At 41.7% G+C, this 22,890-nt stretch overlaps 1 protein-coding gene across 1 annotated transcript in view; it reads right to left on the bottom strand.

The window, feature by feature from the left end:
- The window catches only part of SLC6A1 (solute carrier family 6 member 1), a 25,930-nt gene extending 4,474 nt beyond the window's left edge, over nucleotides 1–21,456 (bottom strand). Inside the window, exons 1-10 of the mRNA XM_044656849.1 lie at nucleotides 21,206–21,456; nucleotides 19,735–19,866; nucleotides 19,089–19,189; nucleotides 16,747–16,856; nucleotides 14,797–14,929; nucleotides 10,754–10,888; nucleotides 10,487–10,590; nucleotides 9,763–9,887; nucleotides 2,684–2,796; nucleotides 1,540–1,671 (exon numbers count right to left, since the gene is read on the bottom strand). Of these exons, the coding sequence (XP_044512784.1) occupies nucleotides 1,540–1,671; nucleotides 2,684–2,796; nucleotides 9,763–9,887; nucleotides 10,487–10,590; nucleotides 10,754–10,888; nucleotides 14,797–14,929; nucleotides 16,747–16,856; nucleotides 19,089–19,189; nucleotides 19,735–19,866; nucleotides 21,206–21,443 (1,323 nt within the window). The 5' untranslated portion in view covers nucleotides 21,444–21,456. The remainder of the gene's footprint in view (nucleotides 1–1,539; nucleotides 1,672–2,683; nucleotides 2,797–9,762; nucleotides 9,888–10,486; nucleotides 10,591–10,753; nucleotides 10,889–14,796; nucleotides 14,930–16,746; nucleotides 16,857–19,088; nucleotides 19,190–19,734; nucleotides 19,867–21,205) is intronic.
- Nucleotides 21,457–22,890: the final 1,434 nt, after the last annotated feature.

The following is a 22,890-nucleotide window of genomic DNA, read 5'->3' as shown; positions in this document are numbered from 1 at the left end:
CTTTCTTTCTTTCTTTCTTCCTTCCTTTCTTTTTTTAACCCTTACCTTCCATCTCAGAATCAATACTGTGTATTGGTTCTAAGGCAGAAGAACAGTAAGGACCAAGCAATTGAGGCTAAGTGACTTGCCCAGGGTCACACAGCTAGGAAGTGTCTGAGGCCAGATTTGAACCTGGACCTCTCATCTCTAGGTCCAGCTCTCAATCCAATGAGTCACACTGCTGTCCTCTGAATATGTAGTTTTCTAAGTCAGCATGAAGCCCTCAGGGATGCTTAGTGACTCCTGTTACTTTTTGAATTTGACATCACTGGTTTAGCAGATAGTAAAAATCCTGCTTTGGTGAATATGATGAACATGCTTGCCCAGGAGACTGAATTGTCTGGCATCAACAGTATCCTTGACTTGGGATAAAAGTCTTCTCTGTGAGTTCTAGCTCTAAGAAATCATTCCCTTCTCTGAAGTCTTGTAACATCTACTCACTCGTGGGCTCCATCATTCTGGTATTAATTTATAGTAGACCATGGGTACTCTTGGATTTTTCTTTGTAAAACCTGTCTTTTGCCATGTTCACAGGGGAACCGAGAAACCTGGGGATTTATTTTAGATCCTATCGGGCAGGTCAATCCCCTTCTTCAAATCTCTCCACAGTTATCTAAATTTCCACATCTTTCTGTCCCCTGGATACATGTGGATTGTGATTGAACCTTATTATGATTTATCGATGAGGGGCAGACTGGTGTAAAGGAGAGAGCTTTGGCTTTGGGACCAGAAAGACATGTCCTGAAGTCTTGCCTCTGACACAGCCTCCCTCTATGGCCCTGGTTGCCTTCCCTCCTTTGGTGCTCCAGGCAGTGAAATCAGACTATATGTGTCAGAAAAGGTGCTGATCTATGTTGGTAGAGAAGGAATTTCCCCATCCAGGAGTTCCTTTGATGGTGAAATCTGTCCCTGTGGTTAGTTTACTATGGTTAGTTTACTGTTCTTCTCCTCAAATAGACTAAATAATAAACTCTTTAAGAGCAGGGACTGTGTTTTCTTCTTTATCTTCTCAGAACTAGGCAGAGCAGGTACTCTAAAAATACTGGGGAGAATGAAGGGAGGAAGGAAGGATATCACTCAATAAATGCCAAAGGTCTGGGTCTCTGCTATGAAGTCATATTATTTTCTCTTGGACTGCCCTCTTGGGCAGCTAGGTGGTACAGTAGTTAAAGAGTTCAATCTGGAGTCAGGAAGACCTGAATTTCAATCCATTCTCAGACACTAGCTTGTGTGATCTTGGGCAAGTCATTGAACCACTGTATGCCTCAGTTTCCTTATCAATAAAATGGTGATAATAATAGCACTTGCCTCCCAAGGTTGTAATAAGGATCAAATGAAATAATGACTGTAAATGTTTTGTAATCCTTAATGCAATATATAAATGAAAGCTATTGTTACTAAACTCAGAAGTCCTTAGTGAGAAGTCCTGGGGACAAGAAGAGGTTTGGAGGAGGGAAGCATAGATGGAGATGGCAGAAGAGAGAAGAAAATAAGGCTCACCTGAGTGATGTTGGAAAGGCCAATCAGGTAGGAGACAATGCATACAATGGCAATGAAGAGCTCTCTTCGGCTGCGAAGCAATCTTGGGAATTCATCAACCAGGGCTGTGATGAACCCTTCCACAGTGCAGAACTTTCAGGAAGATAATCCGGATGAGGTCAGTCCTTGCTCAAGGACCCCAGAGAGATTCCCAACATCCTTCCCTTCCCTCTCCCCTATCCCATTCAGACTAATTGGCAGGAGGAACAAATGGTTTTGGCCTTCCTCTGGATCCTAGACTGAGGAGGAAATCCAATATCTCCAAAAATTCCCTTGGCCCCACCCAGAATGCTTTTTGGCTATGTTTGACACAATAAAGCCAAAAATCATTCACCAAATCACTGAAATGTCTCCAGGGATACAGATTTTGACTTTGGCTATAGCTTCCCTTGTGTTGTAATTCTCAGGAAATTGAGCAAAGTGGTCCAGCCACATTTCTAGAAATTAGGGCTGACCAGTAACGGAATGAGATCTCTTAGGAGGGAGGAGCTTTTTGTCTCTAGAAAATACACAGGCAGTCAAAGAGCATTTATTAAATATCTCCTATGTTAGCCAGTCAATAAATATTTATTGAAGGCTTACTATGTGCCAGGTACTGGGGAATACAAAAAGAGGAAGTCAATCTCTACCTTCAAGGAACTTCCAATCTACTGGAGAAGGACGGCTATATGTCAGGAATGACACAAAGAGAATTTCTGTTTTGGGTATGATTCTAGATGACATGACCATTAAGATTCCCTTTCCATCTCAGATTCTAAGATCACATCACAGCCTGAAGCCAGGAATTACAAACTATTAGATAGCCAAATCCTAAAAGATCTTCTATGGGACTATTAAGTAGCAAAGGTCATGCCATCCAGCCAAATTTCTGGTACGGTACAAAAATGGCACTTTGGAATGAGATAACTGGTGCCCAAATCCTGCCTGTCACTTACTACTTATGTGACTTGGGGAAGCCACTGATCTCTAGGTCTTGAGTTCTTCATCTGTAAAATGAGCATTTTGGATTAAGTTATTTTTAATATCCATTCCAACTCTAAATCCTTTTATCTTATATAGCCAGAGAAAAGACTACAGAAGGAAAAGCCTGGCAGAGAGTCCTCACCTGACTGTCAATGCCCAGCATGAGCAGCATGGAGAAGAAGAGAATGGCCCACAGTGGGGAAATGGGCAGCTGGGTTACTGCTTCTGGATATGCCAAGAATGCCAGTCCCGGACCTGGAAATAATACAATTCAATTCAATTGGCAATAATCAAATTCCTAACTTAAATTATTAAATTTAAATATTACATTTAAAATAATTAAATTTTAAAAATGAAATTAAATAAATAATGATAATAAAATTCCTAACATCTCTTGAATATGCCTCTGTCTCTCCTCTGTGAAGAAGGTCATCACCACAGTGAAGAAGGTCCTTTGCCCCAAGTTTGGGCTATTTTGATAGCCTTCTGGTTGGGTTCTCTCCCTGAAGTAGCCTCCCATTCAAGTTCATCTTCCCTACAGTAGTCAAATTGATTTTACAAAAGCTAAAATCTAACTATGTCATCCCCTAGACAATAAACTTCACTGCTCCCCTATCATCTCCAGGGTTAAATGGAAAGTCCTCCAGTGTTCAAAGCCCTTCAAAACCTAGCCCCTCTCTACCTTTCCAGACTTCTTGCTCCTTCCTCCTCTCCCACAGACACTAGAGATCCAGTAACATTGGTCTCCTGGCCATTTCTAGCACTATCTTCCAACTCTAAACATTTTCAATGACTGCCTCTCTTTCTCTCCCTCTTCATCTCTACCTCCTTACTTCCCTGCTTCCTTCAAGTCCCAGCTAAAATGGCACCTTTTACAAGAAGCCTTTCTCAGGCCTCATTAATGCTCATGCCTTCCTTCCATTAATTAATTCCAGTTCATCCTGTACATCCAGTATATATCTTGTTTTTATATAGCTGTTTACACATTGCCTCACCCATTAGACTGGAGCCCCTTGAGGTAAGAAACTTTTTTTGTCTTTCTTTGTATCTTCCTCAGTGCATGGCATGGTACCTGACACCTAGTTAATACTTAAATGTTTGTTAATTTATGAAGCTCTGGAGCAGGGGTCGGCAACCTTTTTGGCCGTGAGAGCCATAAACACCACATTTTTTAAAATGTGATTTCGTGAGAGCCGTACAGTGCTCACAGTGCGGCTCCTGTAACAGCACCTGAAAAAAAATTGACTTTATGGCTTCTGCAGAAAGAGCTATATCTGGCCCTCAAACGAGCCAGATATGGCTCGAGAGCCATACGTTGCTCTAGAGTATCTGAAAATACACTGACTTACATTAAGAGATCACAGACTATTTACTCACTATGTAACCTTGGACAAGTCACTTTATTTCTGGGATCTTAGTTTCCTTATTTGTAAAATGAAAGGGTTGTACTAGATAACTTCTAAAGTCTCTCCCAGACTTAATTTTCCCATGCATCGTCTAACATCTCAAGCAATAGGACTTGAAGTGACCACCATTTTCTAAAAGGGTGACTTTCAGGTAGGTGTTATCATGGTTAGATTGATATCAGGAAGTCCTAAGTTCAAAACTTGTAACATGTTCATTTGCTATGTGACTCTGGGCAAATCAATTAGCCTCCATCAGCCTCAGTTTCTTCAAGTGCAAAATAAAAAAATATAGCACAATTTCACATCATTGATGAAAGATTAGCCTTAGTTTCTTCAGTTGCAAATTCCTTTTCCTATTTTTCTTCCTCTTTTTCTTCCTCTTCCTTTTTTCTTGCTCTTCCTCTTCTTCTTCTCCTTCTCCTCCTCCTTCTCTTCCTCCTTCTCCTATTCCTCCTTTCTCCTCCTCTTCCTCTTTTTCCTCTTCCTCCTTTTCCTCCTCTTCTTCCTCCTTCTCTTCTACCTCCTCCTTCTCCTCCTCTTTCTCTTCCTCTTCCACCTCCTCCTCCTTCTTCTTTTCCTTTTCCTCTTCCTCCTCCTCTTCCTCTTCCTCCTCCTCCTCCTTCTTTCCCCCCTCTTCCCCTCTTCTCCTTCTTTTCCTCTTCTTCCTCCCCACCTTGTTTAAGGTTATGTATTTGATGCACTATGGGAAATACATAACAATTTCTGCAGTCAAGGCACTCATAATCTAATAGTGATGCTACGATGTATACAAATCATCATCATACACTAAGTATATAAAAGAAACAAATATTGTAACAAAATCAGAGGACTCTAGCTGAACAAATCAGAGAATGCCTCATTTGAGCAGGGGCTTCAAGTATATATAAGCATCCACCCCAACTTCCCAACATGAACTACTTTTGGTCACCTCACTTTCTCTTTTGTCCTAATTTCTATCCCTAGTTGTAAACAAACTCTAGACTATTCACCTCTTATCTGTTCTTTGAATGTCAACTCAAATGTCACCTCTTGCAGGCAGTCTCCCCTGATTCCTCTATCCTTCACTGAGTTCCTCTTCTGTGAACTCACAGCATCCTTGGTATCTGTACTACCATCTTGTAGGTTGTTTGCCAATGTGTGCTGTTTCTCTTCTGTGTGAGTTTTCTCTCCCCAACTAGACTGTAGACTCCTTGAGGGCATGGGCTGTCTTTTGTTCCATAGTTAACTGTTGTTTAATTGGTAATTAAGGCCTCCGCTAAATTACAATAGCTGGAAACTGTAACTTATTAACTTATACATCCTGGTGTTTCTAGATGGCCAGCAGAGAGGAAATGGGACACAGCAGGGCTAAGTTTTGATGGGTTGGAGCAGGAGAATTGGGGGCTGGGGAAAGTCCCATAGGCAGAGTCTTGTGGCTACAATATTCCTCCTCCTCCTCCCAACACACCTATAAACCACTTGACTTATCCAAGGCCCAGGTCAAGTTCATCCTTTATAAAGTCTTCCCTGACTTCTTCCACCCACTCAGCTTTTTCTTTGTCTCAATTCCTCAATGGCCTCAATTCTCCTTTCTGTTCCTCTCCCTGGACACTTACTCTCCAATAGAAGGAAGTCTATACTATTTTTTCCCCTTGGCTATGTCGTTTTTCCAACCAGAATGTAAGCTTATGGAAGGCAGGGATTTCATCTCATACCAATCTCCAGCTCAGATTTCATGCGTTTTCAGTGCACTGAATATGAAGGACACAGAATTTGTACCTCCACAGTATTAACCTTAATCTAATTAATCTGATCACACGGACATCTGAACAAAGAGATAACCTGAGGATCATAAAAATAGCTAATGAGGACTGGTGTACCCTGGGATACCCAGGTGGAATAGTGAAGACAGTGCTGACCTCCAGTTAGGAAGACTAGAATCTTGACTTGGACACTAGGCTTATATGCTTACTAGCTATGTTACTTTGGCCAAATCACTTATCCTCGACCTGCCTCAGATTCCTCATCTGTAAAATGGGGACAATAATGATGCCTATCACTCTGGATTCTTTTGAAGAGCTAATATCCTTAATGAATTTTTCAAAACTTAAGTGCTATATAAATGCTGGCTATTATAACTTATTTCTTCCCTGGTTTCCCTATCCTACATCAGTAAATAATTTTTTTGGATGGTGACTATGACAACGATTCTCACATTATTTCCCAGCATTTCTCCTCCCAATACAAAAATGCATGTAGCATGAATGGGCTTGGAGGGGCTTCTGGCAGACTCCAGGAAGAGCCTTCTGGTGACAGTGTGCCTGGTTCTTTGGGGCACCAATCCTACTCCCAGACTAGCTCTAGGTCATGGTCTCTCCAAGGTTGTGCCCCCCACCAAAAGCAAAACAACAGTCTCTTAGAGCTTTATTAATAACTCGATTTCTAATTTTAGACTTTTTGGCTCGGGGCAGAATAGCTAATAGATTTCTGCTTGAGCCTTGGAGAACTGAGAGACTGTCATCTGTGAATCTCAAAATACAGAAAAATCATTATCTTCTCCTCAGTTCCATCTTTCTCCTCTGATTTCCAGCAGTAGTTATTGTCAGTATCACTTACCCCATAATGGCCTATGGAGTAGTTATCTGCATTTATCACCCCAATTAGATTGCTGGCCCCTGGAGGGTAGGGGCTATATCCTTCTATAATTCACTTGCATATAGTGCTTTCTTCACAAAAATCCCATGGTAGTAGGTAGGTAGGGAAAGTCTTACAAACTCCATATTTCAGAAGGGCAAATTGAGATTTAGAAAAAGAAAATGATTTGTGAGAACAAACCCTAACTCTGGAGTCAGAGGACCTGTGTTCAAATCCTGCTCTTGATACTTATTACTTATGTGACCTTGGACAAATCATCTAATCTCCCTTAGCTTTAGTTTCCTCATCTGTAAAAATGGGAAATTGGGCCAGATGAGGCCCTTGCCATGTCTAGATTTATGAATCTAAATCTCATCTTCAATTTTACTATTTATGTGACCTTGGGAAAGTTACCTAATCTCCATGGCCCTCAGTTTCCTCACTTGTAAAATGAGAGGGTTGGACAAGATGGCTTCTGACATCTCTTTCAGTTCTTAAGTCTATGATCTGATGATAGAGTTGTAACTCAAGCCTTGGTATTCTCTAGTATTCTTTCATCTGCATCCCACTGACTCCTGTTCTGACTTTTCTTGGTATCCTCCTCTACATAAGACTGGCACAGTACTTTGCATATAATAGGGGCTCATTAAGTGTTTGTTGATGGAATTCTACCCACTCATGGCCAGACTCCTTGGGAAGGGGGAGCTAGAGAGCAGAGAAAAAGAAGGCGGTGATAAGGAGAGTCAGACTAGGAATATGGTAACATGAATTTATTTCTAGCTCTGCTACCAACTCTCTGTGCCATCTCGCCCAAGTCACTTTACATTTACAACCTTAGGCTATAAAATGAGGGAGTTGGAATAGCTTAAGGGTTCTTAAGTCTATGGATAAACCTCAAAGAATATCTTTATTTTCATTCCTTCCATTCTTGATCAGATGTTTCAGTCATGTCCAACTCTTTGTGACTCTATTTGGGGTTTTCTTGGCAAAGATACTGGAGTGGTTTGCCATATCCTTGTCTAGACCCTTTTATAAATGAGGGAACTGAGGCAAATGAGGTTAAGTGACTTGTTCAGGGTCCTACAGCTAGTGTCTGAGGTCAGGTTTGAACTCAAGAAGATAAATCTTCTTGACTTCTGATCTGGTTAGAATTTTTTTTTGCCACCTAGATGTCCCATTTTTATAATGGAATTTCCTTGAAGTATTAAAATTAAAAAATTATTCTGAGAAGGGATCTATGGACTCTTTTAGACAGTTAAAGAGAGTCTATAGTGGGCTGCTAGGTGGCTCAATAGTTCGAGAGCCAGGCCTAGAAATGAGAGGTTCTAGATTCAAATGTGGTTTCAGATACTTTCTAGCTGTGTGACCCTGGGCAAATCACTTAACCCCCATTTCCCAGCCTTTACCACTCTTCTTCTGCCTTGGAATCAATACCCAGTCTTGATTCTAAGATGGAAAGTAAAGAATTTTTAAAAATTAAAAAAAAAAACTAAGAGGGTTTATAACACTAGAAAGTTTAAGAACTCCTAGACTAGATGATTTCTAAAGTTCTTTCCAGCTCTAGCATGCTAGATTTTAATATTCCCTAGGTCTAATATTCTCAGCTCTAACATTCAATATCTTAGCATTTCAGGTTCCAAGATCCCTTCCAGCTTTAACAGTGGGAGTTCTAAAGCTCCTTCTAGTTTTGGCACTGTATGTCCTAAAGTTCCTTTCAGTTTCAACTTTCTATGTTTTATGGTCTTTTCCACTTCCACCATTCTCCAAGTTAGCTTCCATATTTTAGAAATGTAGAACAGGCTACAAAGCAATAGAATAGGAAACATCTGGAAAAGATAGGAAAGCAGTGAAACAAACCATGACCTCTCATCCTCCACCTTTTTCTATGGATAGGAGAGAATAGTGACAATATAGAGAACCAGAGGTATCCGAAAAAAAGAAATGTTTGATTGTTAAATAGCAGAATAGCATGGATGAGAAATATGAGGAGCCTTCCTTGAGATCCTCAGCTGGATAGACTCTTTCCCTTTGATTTTGTGGCATTTGATATTACTTTTATGTACCAAAAAATGAATGATAAGCATTTGCATACATGTCTTATTCCTATTAGACGTATGATTGCTGACTTAAAATATATCATGATAGAATACAAAGGATCAAAGGACTGGAAGGGATCTTGGAAGTCTTCTAATAGGAGCTCCTCAATTTTACAGATGAGGGAATAAAGCCCGAAGCAGCTAAATGATTTGCCTTAGGCAACAGAAGTAAAAAGAGACAAGGTGGAGATTTACACCCAGAACCGCTGACTATGAATTTAGCACTCTTGTCTTGGCACCACAATTTGAAAAAGTGTCCCATGAAATAGACATTTGATTAATTTGATATCTCTCCAGAATTAGGTGTGAATGGATGAGAGAGGGAGAGAGTTACAGAGAGAGGAACCCATAAATACAAAGGACTTTCTTTTTTGAATGGTTATTGTGGTCCATAAATGAAAATGGGCTTCCTCATGGTGGTGATCAAGGTAATAATTATCCCATCACTCTAGGTATTTAGGCAATGGCTTGACAATCTCTCATCAAAGATCTTGTGGAAACCATTTGTGCTTCATTTTAGGGTTGGATTAGCTGGCAACCAAAGTCACTGCCAGCTTTTAGATTATATGATTCTACCATGCAATTAACTAGTTTTCTTGAGTCATGTTTCTTGGAAAACAAAGTACTGGTACATGGTTGGAAGGATGCTCAGTCCAGCCCACTAGATGAAAACACTTGGCTGGTGAAGTTGTTATTGATAGTTTCTGTCCTGGATTCTTGTGTGTCTTTGTTGAATCAACATTGTGTAGTGAAAAGAACGTTGGATTTCTGGGAATCAGGAGACCATGTTCTGGTCCAGCTCTATCCCTTGGTGATCTTGACACCAGGTCACTTCATCTATGAAAATCTCAGATTCCTCACTTGCAAATGAGGGGGTGGTCTAGATGATCTCAATGGTCTCTTCCATTTCCATGAGAACATGACATTCTATGATATTCTGATTTTCCAACAGGAAGGGACCAGATCATCATCTCCCAGAGTGTCTAGGACCAGACCAGACAAGATTAACATCATCATATAACGTCTTTTTAAGTGTGTTTCCCTTCAATCAAGTCTGATCACAAGGGTTTCAAGGGAAACACGGGGGTTAGGGCATGGTACCTGACCTGAAGCTGCAACATCAGCAATTGGCCTCTTGGTCACATTTGCCATAAAGCCCACAATGGAGAAGATGACGAAGCCAGCAAACATGCTGGTGCAAGAATTGATACAGCAAACGATGATGGAATCCCTGGAAGAAAGGGAGCAAAGGAAGTTAGAGGGAGATTGTGGTAGTGAGGAGGAGACAGAGAGGGAGAAAACTGAACTGAGAAAAGGAGGTAGAAGGGTCAGAGATGATGACACTAAGGGGATGAAATCAAAGAGGGTTTGGAGATAGGTAGAAGGAAAGTTTGGGAACAAAAGGGCTAGTGAAAAGAAATGTGAGAAGATAGAACTGGAAACTAGTCAGAGAAAGAAGACAGGGATGGAGGAGGGATGAGGTCAGAGGGAGGTGGCAGATAGAGAAAGGATGGCATCAAATGGAATGAAAGAAAGGAAGAATACAGAAAGTATGTGGAATTGTCAAAGGATGGAGTAACAAGGGCAGGCATGGAATATTGGGCAAGAGAAAGGACAGAATTGGAGAGAAGTGAGAGGAAAGTAAGGGCTAGAAAGGGAATAGAGAGAGGAAATTATTATAGATAGGTGAAAATGTCAAATAAAATGCAATCAAAGGGGCAAGAGGGATGAAAATAGGGAGAGGGAGGCTGGGGAGACACACACACACACAGAGATTAAAGAAAGAAGAAGACTGGAAAGACTGGATGAGAGTGAAAGGGCTCTTCTTACCTGTAGACATTGTTGTGGAAAGGGTTGTAACTCCCCAGTGCAATCAGGGATCCAAGACCCAGACCATAGGAAAAGAAGATCTGGGTTGCTGCATCCAGCCACACCTATTGAACAGATTAAAGTCCTATGAGAATTGGCATGGATTTAACCAAAGGTTGATTATGTTAGCATTTTGGCTAGACCTTGCCACTCTGAGATCCAGAAGTCATACAAAAATAGAGCAAGAAGGTAATTGGCCTGAGGATGAAGGAGACCAACTAGGCTCACCTCTGAGTCAGACAGTTTGCCAAAGTTGGGAGTGATGTAGAAAAGGATGCCCTCCCTGGCCCCAGGCAGTGTCACTCCTCGGAAGAACAGAATGATGAGCATGATGTACGGGTATGTGGCAGAGAAGTAGACCACCTAGTAAAAAGAGAGAATACAGCAGGCAAAGCTCACTTAGTACCACTCAACAACATACATCCTCTGTTCCAGTAATGTGGGTCTCCTCATTTTTCTGCTTTTCTCATAAATAGATACTTCCCTGCTCCTTCCATCCATGCTGTTTTCCTGACCTGGCAAGCCCTTCCCTTTCTTCTTCACCTAGATAAATTCTACCCACATTCTATTCATCTTTCAGACTCTGCTACAAGCTCCCTCCAGGAAGTCTTCCTGGCCCAAGAAGCAAAGTATCATATTAGAATTTAGTGTATTAGAAACTTAAAACTCACAATATTAAAACTAGAAGGGATCATGGAACTTAACAAGGCGTCAGAATAATGAGAATCAGAAGCTGGAAGCAGCCTTTGAAAGTATTCAGTTAAATTCTCTCATTTTGGAGGAGAGAATATCAGACTAGGAATCAAGAGGACTCGGTCTGCTGCTAACTAGTTTGGGAGACTTAAACAAGCCACTTCTATTATTTGTGTCTGAGTTTCTCCATCTGCAAAACGAGGGGTTGGACAAGATGATTTATAAGGTCTTTTCCAGTCTGATAATCTATACTTTCAGTCTATACCAGAGCACTGGAATTGGGTCAACAAATTTGGATTTGAATTTTAATTCTTTTATTTACTACTTTTGTGACTTTGAGACAAGTCAATCGATAATTTTGGGCCTCAGTTTCCTTGTCTGTAAAATGAAGATGTTTAAGTTTTTTCAGATTCTAAAACTTTATGAGCCAATAAACCACTGCAGTAATATTCTTACTGCAGTTAATTGTGCACAAGTTATGAATTAGAGTGGAAACTCCTTGGAGGGCAGGAGCTCATACTTTTCTGTACCTACCTTTTCTGCACTAATTCTCAGTCCACAGTAAGCCTCAATCAGTGTATGTGTTGGCTGAGTAATTTATTCAATGGTTCTGTTCATAACTAGGCCAGACCTCAGCATCCCTTGGGTTGGATGTGATGGAGGTTTTTCTCTTTCTCTAAGAAATTAAGGGCAGCTACCACCATGGGGAGGCAGCATGGTATAGTAGAAAGAACACTGTCTCCAGAGGCAGAGGATCTAGGTTCAAATTATGCCCCTTACCCTTATTATATGTGTAACTTCAGGCAAGTCACTTCATCTTACTGGGCCTCAGTTTCTTTATCTGTAAAATGGAGGGGTTGAACTTCTGGGACCTCTAAGATCTCTTCTAGACCTAGAGCAATGATGTTATGGTCCTTTAGGACCAAAAATGACTTCAAAGACAGACACTAGTTAGGAACAGATCTTTCCTTGAAGCTGGTCTTCTCTCTCTTGCTCTCTGTTGGCCATTTGGGCAAATCTGTGATGGACCAGAGATGTAGCTCCTCACCCTTAGGCACCACTGAAAAAAGCAAAATCTACCAGAGGCAGGGGGAAGGTTGGCTTTGGCAGAGTTAATTTGGTTCCATAGCAGAAGCCATCATGAAATTAGGCCATCTTCTCATCTAGCAGCTTAATTAGACTTGTAGCTCCCATCATCCTGGGAGAATGAAACTCTCTATTTGCCATGGTGAGGTCTGAAAGCAGAATTCATTAATACTGACCTGTATTCATGACCCCATCTCCATGTGTACTAAGCAACTGCCTCCTTTCTTTTCTTGTCATGCTTGCTAGAGTGTGCTGAGGGGGGCTGCTTCCTTCTCCCTCTCCACGTGTGCCCAAGGACGTTTCTCCCATCACCCACACCTCTGCCCAGCAGCCCAACAGGAGCACTTCCTCCCTCCCCTGTGTGGAGTAAGATGAGGGGCTCACATGTAGCATGAGGGTGGTAGTTTGGACACTCAGTCTCTAAAAGGTTCGCTGTCACTGCTCTACAGCAGGAAGGGAGTGGGACAAATCCCACATCTGAATCCCCTGCCCTACCCTTTCCAGGTGTCTGAATGCTCCAGGGAGAACTTCTTCAGCCTGTCAGCTCCTTCTCCCTCATTTGCTGTCCTACCTGCCCATAGAGGCTTATCTAATGGTGTACTCACCATTTTCAGTACACTTGCCCAATATCTATTTAGATTTTGTTTATTTTTTCTTTAAGGGAGGGATGCTCATCCTTTGATCTTTTCTGGGTTTGGGGTTTCTGAAATAGACTAGAGCAGTGATTCCCAAAGTGGGCGCCACCACTCCCTGGTGGGTGCTGCAGCGATCCAGGGGGGCAGTGATGGCCACAGGTGCATTTATCTTTCCTATTAATTGCTATTAAAATTTAAAATAAATTAATTTCCAGGGGGCTAAGTAATATTTTTTCTGGAAAGGGGGCGGTAGGTCAAAAAAGATTGGGAACCACTGCTAGAGGAAAGTCCATAAAGGGACCCAACTGACTCAAGTATGTCAGTGAATGTCCATAGAGTACTTGACAGTCCTCAATTCTCCAACCTGTGGCTATCTCCCTGAGGGAAGCAGTCCAGGGTTGGTGGATAGTAATGATCTAGCCCACTCACAATCAGCCTCTTCAGAGAAGGGCACTGAAGGGCATCAAGACATAATTGAGCAAAAGGAAGGAAGATATGAGGAAGAGTTGAGTGGGAGTCAGAAGACAAGTGTTGCAGTCTCAGCTCTGCCACCAACTCACTGTGTGACTTTGGATAAATCATTTCCCCTTAGGGGATAGGTCTCAATTTCCTCAAACTTGGTAGGTTGGACCAAATGATATATTGCAGCTTTAAGATTTTCCAATCCTGTGGTTCCTCTTAGGCAGTTGTTTACAGATTAGGAAACAGGGCTCATTGATTCATGTGTTCCTGGGACACCTGGATTGTTTTTATACTCAAGGCTTTCCCTGGAAACTGTGAGGTTTCCTAGTTTCAGCGATTTAGTACTGGCAGAGACCCAGTGGATCACAAGCTCATATTTAGAGATGGAAGAACCTTCAGAAGTTATCCAGTTTAATACCTTTCAGGGTTAAATGACTTGCCCAGAGTCATACAGATAGCAAGCATTAGAGCCCTTATTTTAGGGCTTAGGAAACTGAGGCACAGAGATGTTAAGTGACTTATTTAGGGTCATACAATTTGCAAGTGTTTGAGGAAGGATTTAAAATTGTATTGTTTCTTAGTTTCATTGATTTGGAGATAGAAGGCTCCTCAACAATAGTCTATTCAACCCCCTTTACAGATGAAGAAACTGAGACCAGAGACATTAAGAGATTTAACAAAGATTACAAATGAGTAATTGGCAGAGTTGGGACTTAAAATCACACTTCTGATCCCAAATCCAGGCCTCTTTTCACTGGAAGTCCCATCCCCCTTACCTGTTCAATTGCTGCCCAAAAAATAATCTGTCTAAAGCTTAAAACAGGAACAAATCCTTAGATTTATAGCTAGTTGTACTGTGGACTTGACAGCCCAGGCTGGGAGGGTTGATTTGAAGGTAAGGTTAAGATATTCAAATTGGTCTGAGAAGAGAGGCACTCCATGAAAGAATGTTCTATATTTTAGTAAAACAAGAAGAACACTCTTAGAAACTATTGATAAAATTAATTTTTTGTTTCTGTTTTCTTTCACCTTATAGGCAGGCAAACACCATCTGAGAATCTTAAGCTTGAAAAGGACCTGAAGTCCTCTAGTTGAATTTAACACCCAATACAGCCATATTGGTGAACCTATGGCACGCTTGCCAGAGGGGGCTGCTCCCCTCTCTCTCTCCACCATGCCTGAGGATACTTTTTACTTCACCTGCCCCTCTGCCCAGCAGCCCAATGGGAGTACTTCCTCCCTCCCTCCCCTGTCTGGGGTAAGGGGGTGACTCATATGTGGAGTGAAGGTACAGTTTGGGCACTCGGTCTCTAAAAGGTTTGCTGTCACTGTAATATGGGAACCTACAAAGTCCATCAGAAATAGTTGCCCCCATTTAGAGCATATGCAGTTTACCTTTCCAGTCCAGCCAACACCTTTCCAGATACAGAAATATACCAAGATCCAAGCAATGGCCAGGGTGATAGCGAGTGGCCATCGGATCTGTCCTGGCTTCTCCAATCCATCTGTCATCTGATGCATATTGCGCCTTGTGGAGAAGGGGGGGAGAATGACAAGAAAGAAACATCACTATTGAGGTTAATGGGAGCTTCTAAGACAGAGAAAAGAAGGGCAAAGGCACCGGAAGTGGGGAGGAAGGAAATGAGGAAGGGAAGTTAGAATTAGGAAAGAATAGGATGGAGGAGGGGGTTGCAACTGGAGATTAGGGAAACAGAAATATTACTCTCTTAGTTTTCCTTCCTATTTGATTATTCTTTAGTCTCTTTAGTGGACCTCTCCAGCTCCCCTGCTCTTATTGGGGGATTGCTTTTCTTCTCTCTTTATGTCCTCACGAATCCTTCCCTAATAACTTCAACTGCTAATCTTCTTGGCACCATCCCCATCCCACCAACCCTAGTGCCTTAGGTCTCTTTTGCATATACCTATATATGGACATGATGTCTCACCCATTATAATTTTAGCTAGTTAAGGGTAGGGACTGCCTCATTTTTTGGTCTTTGTATTCTCAGTGCCAAGCACACTCCTTGGAGCACATGTTTAATAAATGCTTGATTGACTGACTGGACGTCTCCTCAGCTTCCATTGTTTCACTTATCACCTCTTTGCAGATGACTCTGAGATCTATGCATCCAATCTCAACCTCTTTCTCCTGAGCTCCCAACCCTCCTTACCAAATGCCTGTTGAGCAGTTCTAAATGGAGGTCCTGTAGGTTTCTCAAACTCAACTTGTCCAAAACAAAGCTCCTTATCTTAAATCCCCTTTCTCTGAATGCATCATTTTTCTAGTCCATTAAGTCTACCATCTTGAAGTCAGCCTTGATTTCTTCCATCACCTTCACACTCCACGTCCTCCATAATATAGCTGACATCCATTTCCTTGGCAACCTTCCTAGTTCAGGTCCTCATCACCTTTCAACCAGACTAAGAAATAAGTTCCTAATTGGACTCTTAGCTTCCAAGCTATACAGTCTCCAGGCCGACTTCTTTGTAGTTTCCAATATAATCTTTCCAAAATGCAAGTCTGATCTGACCACCTCAACCTTCTGCTCAAAAACCTTCAGCATTTTTCTATTACCTCTGGGATAAAAAGTCCTCAGATATGCATTTAGAGCCCGTCATAATGTAGATCCCTCCTTCCGCTTCATGATTATTTCGTGTTATATCCTATCTACGTTCCATTCAAACAGGCTGACTTTCTGTTCTCATTTTCCACCTCCATGCCTTTGCCCAGCTGTCCCCCAAGTTAGTGATGGACAAACGTTGACTGATCCTTCTGAGGAGGGAATATTTTCCCTTCTTGTTTCTGACTCTGACTTTCTTCAAGACTCAATTCAAGTGCATGTCCTATAGGAAGCCTTACCTGATATTCCTGCTGGGCAGTGCTCTCTCTCTTCTTCAAAAACCCATCAATTTGCAAGCTTTAGCCCCTAGTCAAATGTAAGGTTCTTGAAGGCAAGATATAGTTTTTGCTTAGTATTTTTTTATCACCAGTGCCTGTTAAAGCACCTTGCACATAGTAGGCGTTTAATAAATGATTTTGGATATAGGGGAAGGCTGTCTTTTTCTGTAGAGAGATTAGCATAGTGGAGAGAGCCCTGCATTTGGAGTCAGAGAACCAGCATTCAAATTCCAACTCTGCCACTAATTATCAGTATGACCTTGGACGAGTCACTGGACTCCAATTCTCTCATTTCTAAAATCAAAGTGTTGGATTAGATGACCTCAAAAATCTCTTCTAGCTTGAAATCTATGATTGTATGATCTGCAGTTTCTCCTAACTCCAAGTCTAAGACTCTGGGGGATAGCCCACCAATTTGAGGAGAGAGAGGTGAGTGCCAGACTTACTCCCAGAATTCCACCACAGCGCTGGTCATGTTGGTGGTGTTAGCGATGCTGTAGTTGGAGAAGCAGCGGTCTGTGTTCCAGGAATTTTCACAGTGTCTCCAGGGAAGTGTCTGTGGAGATACAATCAGTCCCGAGACTCAATAGGAGAGTCTAGAGTAAGTATCAGGCAAGGTGAGAGGAAGCTGGGGCAGCCACTCTCACTCTGCTTCCTCCTGTGGCCTCCTCGGTGAGAATGAGCATTTCTACCAGTCAGAGTCCTGCCTGGACCCCAACTGAGCGGCTTGACAAGGTTGCTTCTTAAGGAGACAATGGCGGTGCCCGTGGGAAAGAGATCCAGCCAAGGGGAACAAGTTGTTCCGTCATGATTTGGCTTTGGCTCGGGGGAGGGAATGCCTTCCCAAAGAGTGACTGGGTGAGGTTCTGACCTGCCTCAAGACAGCACGTCATGGCTATTCTGGTCACTCACTGTAGGATCTTTCACTGTCTGGGACAGATTCTGCCTCTACTTCCCTTAGCAGCTAACTTTTTGAAGCAGTAGGGCTTGGGCATGCCAGAGTTATGACTCGCTGCTCTTTAGAGGACTTCAGAGTTCAAGAATAACCTTGGTGTATAATAGAGGGCCTGAATGCAGTGCTGTCAAGGTGTGTGTGAGGGTGTGGGTTTATGAGAAAGAAAGACAAAGAAAAAGAGACAGAGAGATAGAGATAGAGAGAAAGATAGAGAGACGGACAGAGAAAGACACACACACTCACACACACGCACACAGAAGGGTCCAGACAGCTGAAGGATCTGATGAAATCGCTCAAGGAACTGATAGTGACAGCAAGATTGAGACTCCTTTATCTGATGCTCCTGATCATAGATGTGGAGGGAAGCATCCCAGGCATAGGGCTAGCTGTTATGCGTAGGTAGAGTAGGTGGTTACCTTGTCCTACAAGGATACAGTTAACCTGTCCTTTCCCTCTTTTACTTTTTTATTTTTTTTTAAACCAGAATTATTTGTGTAGGGAACTCATAATGAGGAACTTTTTAGATTAATGCAGATTTGTATCTTCTTAGAGACTTAAAGTGTCTTTAAATAACCTGGGTCATTTAAAGCTTAAATGGCTTTAACTTTAAATGGCTTAAACTAAACAGTATATATGGTTCAAAAGCAGAACTTGAACCCAGGCCCTTGCTTTCTCCTAGACATTTCTATTTATTCTACTATGGTTTAGAACTCCACTATTCGAAATTAATTTTTTGAGGGGGAGGTGGTGGCAGAGGTTTATGCTCTTTATGGGCTCATTTAAAATTGTTTTTAGGGACTCACTTTTAAATGAAAGTAATCTCTAAGTAAGGGAGCATGTTCAAGTAATTCGCACCAAAATAGAAATGACAGAGAGAGAGGAGAGGGGGATCTTGGGGCTATTTTTCATATTTATCTAATGTGATAGCCATTTTTTTACTTTGGGACCTAAGAAGGCCATCAGTTTATTTTCCAACTACTCTGTAAAGTATATAAATATATCTTGTATTCACCTAGTTATTTGTATGTTTGTCTCTCCTTTAGAATGTAAGTTCCTTGAGGGCAAGGATTCCTTTTCTATGTGTCTCCTTGCTTGGCATGAGACACACTGAATAAATGCTTGTTGAAGCTTGACCCTAAAGAAGAGTTTTGAGAAGGCATCTCCTCCCATTCTTTTGCAGAGGTGAGGGTCTATGAGTGTGGAACATTGCATATATTAGATTTTTTTTCAGTGTATTGATTGGTTTAATTGGCTAATTTTGATTGGCTAATTTTTTCCCACTTCTTTTTCTTAAAGGAGACATTCATCATACAGGATGTCTTTTGGGGAAGGATTGGCGGTAATTTCAGTGATGTGAAAACAAAATATATTAATTAGAATAAAGTTTAAAAATTAATGCTTGTTGGGGAAGCTAGGTGGCTCAGTGGATAGGATAGAGAGTCGAACCTAGAGATAAGAGGACCTGGATTCAAATCTTGCCATAGGCACTTCCTAACTATGTAACTTTGAGCCAGTCATTGAATCCCAATTGCCTAGCCTTTATTACTCTTCTGCCTTGAAGATGATACTATTGATTCCAAAATGGAAGGTATGGATGTAAAAATAATTAGTGTTTGCTGACTGACTTAGGAGGGCAATTTGTATAAAACGACTTATACGAAGAAAACCCTAAAATTGAAGAAATGGGGGCTGTCTTTGTTTGAGGATGGGGCGGTAGGGGTCTGATTCTTAGATTTCTTGTGGTTTGTAGAGACCCAATAGAGCTCTACCCCACCCAGCTGGAAGCTGTATCCTGAAGCACGGAGCACAAGCATGGGGAAAGGAGACACTTACTGTGGTGAACGAGTTGTACAGGTAATAGATGGCCCAAGAGATGATGACAATGTAGTAGATATTTAGCCAAAAGGATAACACAGCAGCAGCCAGCCCCACGCCTGGAAGGGGAAGAAGAGCCTGCATAAATATTATGGCCACACCCAGGGCAGCATTAGGAATCATATAAATATTTCTCCAGCATCTACTAAGTGCAAGATACCATAGAAGATACGAAGGCATGTAGGAGATCACTTTAGTTGAGGAAGCAGAATTTGAGTCTTATCTAAATGTTTTTTAGCCCTGAGAACACTGCTCTGCATGCAATAGGTGTTTAATAAGTGTTTGAGGAATGACTATTGAATAACATGCACAGGTAGTAGGTGCTTGCAAAGTAGTCATTGAATGAATAAATCCAAATAGAATGCTAGCTCTGAAAGGAGTCTCAGAGGTTAGTTGAATTCTCTTCTTTCCTAGAAGAAGTAGAGTCCATGGAAGTAGTTACCTTTTTTTCAAGGTCATACAATTATAGACCAATGGGTGCTTTTTACCACCCCATGATTCTTCTGCAAGCGAGTGGTAGGTCTCAAAATAAGGCCACCTGGTCTCACCCCAAGAATCTGAGCCTCTTCAACGATCACAACATTTTCCCTTCCCCTCAACTTACCCTTGAACATTGGAGCAAGCTTCCAAACCCCCAGGCCTCCAATCGATGTGTACTGGCCCAGGGAACACTCCAGAAGGAAGAGAGGGACTCCAGCGAAGATAAGAGTTAGGAAGTAAGGGATCAGAAAAGCCCCTGTAGGGAAGAGAGAAGAAAGGCAATGGGCACCAAGGCCCTGGGAAGGCCACTGACTGGGAAGGATGTAGCCATTAGCCCAGGAGTAAAATGGAGAAATCAAAGGAAGCCTGGAGGCTGAGGAGGAGGAGGAGACTAGTGGGAAGGGAAAGTTTCCTGCAGACCTTTTAAGGCTTTGTGATTTCTTCCCTCTGGATGTGCCTTCACTGAACAGATGGTCTTTTGTGAGTTATTGGGGACAAAACTCCCCCCTAGTGGCTAGCCTTCTTGTGATGAGCTTCTCTGAACTTGGCCAGGCTGGCTCTTGGACTGTCATTGCTGGGTCTACACACAAAGCCTTAATATCTTGGTGAGACTTGTGGAACTCGCATTCCATTGGCATAGCTTTTGCAACCCAAGGAGGCACCAAACTAGGCTTTTAGTAAGAATAGTGGGAGATGCTTAAGAAATTAAACAATGGCATTTAATGATCTCTTCTTTTCACTATAACCTTTGGGGTCTGTATGCCACAGATTTCTTTGACTGTAAAGGGACATCTATGTATCCCTTTGCAGAATAATGTCTGTAAATACATAAAATAAAATATGGAGGATTACAAAGAAAATTGATTCTTTTGAATCAAAATGATCAAAATATACATTAAAAAGTCATAGGCCCCTTGTTAAAGACACCTCCCCATCCAGTCTAGCTTCATTCACTCTTTCTCTCTTAAAAAAAAAACCCAAACCAAACCCTTACCTTCCATCTTAGGATGAATACTGTGTATTGGTTCTAAGTCAGAAGAGTAGTAAGGGCTAGGCAATGGGGGTTAAGTGACTTGCCCAGGGTCACATGGCAAGGATGTGTCTGAGGTCATATTTGAACCCAGGACCTCCTGTCTCTAAGCCTGGCTCTCTATTCATTGAGCCACCTAGTTTCCTTCAAATTCTTGCATTTTAGAGACAAGGAAACTGGGGACCAGAGAATGAAGTGCCTTGTGCAAGTGATAAGTGGCAAAGCTGGTATCTGAATGGAGGTCATCAACTTTTACAAATGAAATTCTTTCCACTACACTATTTCATTGGGCCATTTGATGAAACTATTGGATATAAATGGAATAAGGCAGGAAATGGGACATTTCTTATAGATTTCTATTGAAGGTCACATAGTGGACAAACTGGGATTAGAACCCACTTTTCTTCCAAAAGGACCATCAGGTAGTTTCTTGCTTCCTTCTCTCTCTCTCTGTTTTTCTTTCTCTCTCTGTCTCTCTCTCTCACTTTTGAGGAATATAGCTGAGCTGTCCACTGTTTTCTTCTCCCCAGTCCCTAGGACTTTAAGTCAGTCTATTATCACATACCCCCACCATTCTTTCCACAGAGATAGGGAAAGCGCCACACATTCCCCAGTCCTATGGCATAGCCCACACAGGACATGAGGAAGTCAAATCGGCCTTTCCAGGTGTCTCGATCAGGAAGGTCAGTCGACTTCTTCTGCACTTTCACCACCAATGTCTTGGGCTTGTCGTTGGTGATGGAGGCCTCACTGACCTCAGTGGAAATCTGCCCATCTGCAATCTTGGTCCCGTTAGTCGCCATGTCTCTGGGTTTGGATGGGGAGGCCCTGGCAGATGGACGGGAGATATCAGCCCCAGTCCACGTGGACAGCAGCTTTGCAGCCCTTGATCTTCCAACTAGGGAGTCAAAAGTTTTCTGGGATCAATGCAGAGAAGGGACGATGGGAACGGTCAGGGTGCGAGGATCTTGGAAACTGGCCTCAGCTCCTAGAAAATGAAATTTGTGACTTAGTGGAATCATCATTTTCATATCTCTTCCTTCCTGAATGCTTCCCCAACGGAAGACAGAGGAAAAATGATTGCTCTCTAAAAACTACAGGGGGTATATAGAATTTGAGATGATTTTAGCACAGAAACAGAATTATCTTGTTGGCCATAGATTAGCTCAAAAAGATTTGGCTTTTCCTCTGACTCTGGCATTCTGCATGTCTATTTATATAGACTAACTTCACTGATAGATACATTGCTATGGTACGCCCCTATAAACTAGGTAGTCCTAGTACTCCTATTCCCATTTTACATTTGAGAATTTTGCTCATGTCTGTATAGCTAGGAATTCGGAGGGCCAGAATTTGACCCTTTGCCTCCTAACTCCCAGCTCAGAAGTCTTTCCACTTCACTAAATGATATGCCAGTTTTGTGATTTAATGTATAAGGAAGGGTGCCAATGGCTTAATGACTCTAGGTAGCATTTATAAGGTGCTTTAAGATCTCAGAAACATCTTACATGCTAGCTTAGTGCTTAGCTCAGTGCCTGGCACATAGGAGATGCCTAATATATGCTACTTGGCTTGACTAACCTCATCTGATGCACACAGCAACCCTGTGAAGTAGGTGCTATTATCATCATCCTCATTTTATGTTTAAGGAAAATGAGATCGAGAGGTTAGATGACTTGCCCAGGGACATAAGTGTCAGGCGGGATTTGAACTTGAGTCTTCTTGGTTCCAAGTCCAGCACTCCATCCATTATACCACCTAGCTGCCTGAATTGATGTTCAAAACAGTAGCTGTAAACAACTTGGGTGTTTGGCTGACTTTTATATTAATTTAAAAGAACATCTAGATGGAACAGTGGATAAGGTGGTGAGTCTGAACTCAGGAAGATTGAACTTTGTGAGTTCAAATCTGGCCTCAGACACTTGCTACCTGTGTAACCCTGGGCAAGTCACTTAACCCTGTTTGCCTCAGTTTCCTCATCTGTAAAGTGAGCTGGAGAAGGAAATGAGTATCTTTGCCAAGAAAACCCCAAATAGGATCATAAAGAGTTGGACATGAGTGACCAAAAAATTTAATCATATTATATTAATATAATTATTATAATTATTAGAATTATTATAATTATTATAATTATTATATTATATTATATTATATTATATTATGTTATGTTATGTTATGTTATGTTATGTTATGTTATGTTATGTTATGTTATGTTATATTATATTATATTATATTATATTATATTATATT

This window comes from Gracilinanus agilis, chromosome 1 (genome assembly GCF_016433145.1).
Source record: "Gracilinanus agilis isolate LMUSP501 chromosome 1, AgileGrace, whole genome shotgun sequence".
Classification (NCBI taxonomy): domain Eukaryota; kingdom Metazoa; phylum Chordata; class Mammalia; order Didelphimorphia; family Didelphidae; genus Gracilinanus; species Gracilinanus agilis.
This window is presented reverse-complemented; position numbering and strand designations above follow the sequence as displayed.